Genomic DNA, 4,413 nt, shown 5'->3' on the forward strand with positions numbered 1-4,413 from the left:
CAATTAAAAGCACACAAGAAAAGTAAGACAAAGGGAAATGGCACCAATAGGGAAAAGATGTAGATTCAAAGAGCACACCATCATAGAAGAAGAGGATGACATAAACAGGTGCATTCAATCAAAACGCAAACAAGCCAATCACAAGCATCTTTACCCCTCGTCTTAACCTTCTCCTTACCAACCATAGGAAAATCGTCACATTCTTTACGATGCAACCAACAATTTTCTCATTCTGATTTCTCTTGTACATTATAACATTTAAAGAATTGCTTTGATTACAACAATAAATACTAAACAGTGTTGTAGAGCTCATTTTGCTGAACAACATTCTGTATAGAAGGCACTTGTTACATTTTTTGTGTCGCGAGGGTGTGAAGGGTATGTTTACGCTAAATACTAGAACTAAAAAAGAAATAAATGCTTTAAAAATGACTTTTAATGGACCCATCGCAGTTCCAAGCCTGAAACTCGGTGCATACAATTACGTAATATCTAGAAACTATGAGAAAACAGTTGCCTTTACTGTTATTTGAACATTTAACATAGATTTATGAAAAGCACATGAAAAAATGGAAAAGAAAGGGGAAAGATTCAAATAGGGAACAGACGTGGGTTCCAGAGCACACCATCAATGTACTGAGTTTTAAGATCAGCGTAAAGTCTCATCCAGACACAAGCACAGAATCTCACTAAGAGGAATAGACTTATATTCAAATGCTTACAAAACATGATATTCAAAACCAAACAGAAATATTACAGTATATAAAAGAGAGATGACTTTCAAGGAAAAAAAAATATCATCTCCCAAAACTAATACTATACATTTCAGTTTCACTCTCAGTCAAGGACTCCGGCCAGGGCCAGGACAAAACCAAGTAATCTCATTCCAGAACAATGACAGAAAACAACTTGGAAAACAGAAGGGGAATAGAAGACACAGCAACTGACCTCCTGACCTACCTTCTCAAAACGGCATTATGTCAGTGAGATGTAGATATCAAAAACTGAATTTTAAATCTTTATGGTAATAAGCATATTTCTCTTGCACTTTTCATCGAAACCTGAAGGCATTTTAATTCTGAATAAGACTCCGAGACCAAACCAAGCATGAAAAAGTAAAGGCATCAAAACCATCAATCCATAAGTCTCATAAAATACATTTAAAATTCAATCACAAGTATTAAGTGAAAAGATGTGTTTTTAGGCGCTTATTGAAAATACTTTTAGTCAACTGATAGAGCTCATTCCACATCGTTGCTAACAATTTTAAGCCGTGGGATCTAAGACTTCTCAGAGATAAGTATGGCTGGAATAAGTGTTGATGTAGAGGGGGGGGGGGGGGGGGGGGCAGAAGACTCAATGAAAAGTGGAATTATTATCATTTTCTTTCTTTCAGAAACTTCCATCTACTGTCTTCAATAAAAAATAATTTTCACCCAACATATTACAATCTTTTTGCATTTGAAGCATTTCAGTATAATAACACTGTTTTGAGGTGTTGGGACCCAAATGGACAATAACAATTGCTTGCTACCCTTTGGATAAGACTTGACATCATATATTTCTTGTTTTCTTCTAATTCAATTCAGCTGCATAGTTCCCACCAGGAAATTTAAGAGCAAATTTTTAATGTGGAAGAAACACAGTCTTGTTCTTATAAAGATTAAGAAGAAAAGGCAACAATCTATTATCCATTAAGTCTATCACGATAGTAGTCCTTCGGAGCTATTAGGCTATTGAAGACGGAATTAATCCCGGTTTCTTTGGCGTGAAATGGACTAACAAACAGAAATGAAGTCATAATCACTTAAGAGTAAGGTGTAAAAGTATCCATTAATGTTTGATAAATATTGATTTCACACAAGTTACATCATCATAGAAACCATGAATATGTGATACAATTTCAAAGTTGAGAGATGTCATTTCTGTCCGGTGGAGAACCGTGATGAAAGCTCTGTGATTGGATAGCATGGATGGAGGTGGACGATCTCGCTTGACTCTGTTCATCCTGAGTTACTCTGGCCTCATGAATGACCTGGGCAATGACAAGACAGGAAATGAAATGTCATGACTCAGACTCAATAGGGAAAAAAGCTAAAAAAAACCAAAACCTAAAGCTTTTATATTGCGCTATATCCACTAAACATTCTCAAAGTACTTTACAAGAATCCCTAGCCAACAGCAACACTTAACATGCAGTAGGACAAGACAAGACACCTGTTAGGTGATAGTACAATTTATTTCCATAGAGACAATGCTGTTAACGGCCAGGTACTCATTTTACACCTGAGTACAAAGAGAGAAATGTGAGTGAAGAGCCTTTTCCAAGGACTCAACTATGCACCGCTCAGGACTCCAACCCAGGACCTTCCGATCCAAAGGCGAGTGTCTTGCCACTAGACCACATAGCTATAAAACAGGCCAGTATAATCATTGGTTAACTTTCTTTACAGCCATGTAGTAAGACACTTGCCTTCAGACAGATAAGCAGAGATAGAGTCCTGCTCTGAGTGGTGCTTAATTAAGTCCTTGGAAAAGACTTGTTACTCAGATTCTCTATGTGTAAAATAAGTACCTTGCTGTTTAAAACATTGCCTCTGTCGAAGAAAAACCCCACAAAACACTATTGGCTTTCAAGCGTCATGTCGCATCCTTCATGTAAAGCATGTTTCGATATATAAATGCTCAGCTTTTTCTTTTCTTTTAATGGGCTCAAATGCTTTAAAAGGGATCATAAGTCAACAGCAACATGGAACATGTAGACCAAGACATGACACCTACGAGGCGCGGCTACAAATTGTTTTGCATTTTTGATGGGTTTTTATTTTTATACAGAGACGACACTGTCAATAAGAGAATGTGTGTAGAGAGCCTTTTCCAAAGACTCAAATTTTCATTGATATTAGAAGGTCTCAACCTTGGGACCTACAGGACCAGAGGCAAATATCATATGACAAGACTGCAAAGCCCTCTCTGACAACAACAGTAAGTGATAATAAGCTGAGGACTGTAAATAAAGTAATAAACAAAAATGAATATAACAGCTTCAAACAGAATAAAATGCCAAAAACAGAACGTTTCAGGCTCATAACCCTTCTACAGTCAACAACAAAAAACAATGAAAACATAAATACATTGCTAAAAAAAATCATATGTTTAAATTATATTTTGTTGTTAGCTGAAGAATTGCTTCGAGCCCAAAACATTCTGTAGGTATTTGGAAAACTGCTAAATTCATTCTTGTTTATTACTTTAACAACAAGAACTCACTGTTAAATGGTCCTCCACTGTATGTAAACTTTCGTCAATCCAGTCTATTTTCCCAGACATGCGGCAAATATTTTTGGTCACCAATACCAACTGCTTGACAGACAACACCAGAGCTGTAAACCTGAAGATGACATAAATAGGGGAAAAAAGTGTGATATAAAAAAATTGGTGGGTTGAAACAGTCGTTATAGAAGCAAAGAAGTTAACGTCACTCAGCTCTTTTTGATTATATTTGGACCATTTTGATTATTTTTGGACAGAAATGAGTTATGAGTTATTAGTTTCACTAAATTATATCAATCAGACTATAAACGTTAAAGGTTCCATACAGTTTTGTGTGGTGGTATGTTTAATCTGGCTGGTGGAAATTAAAATGATATAAAACCATGAACAAGTATTATTTGGGGAAATGACTTAAAACAGGTTCTCCGCAAATTAAAATATTATAACCGAATCTATTGTTTGAGTTAAATGAACTACTTTAGAATTTTTTAAACACAAAACAAAAATAGATGAATGGTTGCAATTATGCTATCGTTGAGTTTTTCAATGATTTTTTCTCTTTCTAATTTTACTTTTCGTCATCGTCATATTCCACCTCCTTTTCTCTCTCCTCCTAAAAGTACTTGTACTACTACTAACACTGATTAAGTAAATACATAGTCAAAAATTCTAGCCACTCTGTCCACTCTCTCCTCCTTTCAATACATTGTATTGATGCTATATGTTTAAAATTAAAATCACATCTGTTCGCCGGATATAACGTACCTACAAATAAAACTATGTGAAACCTTAAATATTTATAGTCTGATTAATACAATTTAGTGGGAAATACTTATGAAAATGGCTGGTCAAAAACAATAACAAGGAGCTGAATGATGTCAACTTCGTTTTATCTATACACTGTACTGATGCTATGTGTTTAGGTAAAATATCACAACATCCATCAGCTGGATACAACGTATCAGCAAACAAAAAGGGGGTTTAACTTTGACCGTTTATCAGTGATGATAATAGCAATTTGTCAAAAAGGAGGGCATTTCTCGGTCTCTCGATCAAACATAAGCGAAATGTAAAAATAACAGGAACATAGTTTTGTATTATTAATATCATGTAATACATTACTACTAGTGTCAATCCATT

The 4,413-nt window shown here is 35.2% G+C and overlaps 1 protein-coding gene across 1 annotated transcript in view; it reads right to left on the reverse strand.

Annotated features, from left to right (window-relative positions):
* Nucleotides 1-352: 352 nt before the first annotated feature.
* LOC144965006 (transmembrane protein 98-like) overlaps nt 353-4,413 on the reverse strand; it is a 13,887-nt gene continuing 9,826 nt past the window's right edge. Inside the window, exons 5-6 of the mRNA XM_078899851.1 lie at nt 3,271-3,391; nt 353-2,035 (exon numbers count right to left, since the gene is read on the reverse strand). Coding sequence (XP_078755977.1) covers nt 1,904-2,035; nt 3,271-3,391 — 253 coding nt within the window. The 3' untranslated portion in view covers nt 353-1,903. The remainder of the gene's footprint in view (nt 2,036-3,270; nt 3,392-4,413) is intronic.

The sequence above is a fragment of the Berghia stephanieae genome, chromosome 2 (assembly GCF_034508935.2).
Source record: "Berghia stephanieae isolate SIO BIC M18660-M18661 chromosome 2, UCSD_Bste_1.3, whole genome shotgun sequence".
Classification (NCBI taxonomy): domain Eukaryota; kingdom Metazoa; phylum Mollusca; class Gastropoda; order Nudibranchia; family Aeolidiidae; genus Berghia; species Berghia stephanieae.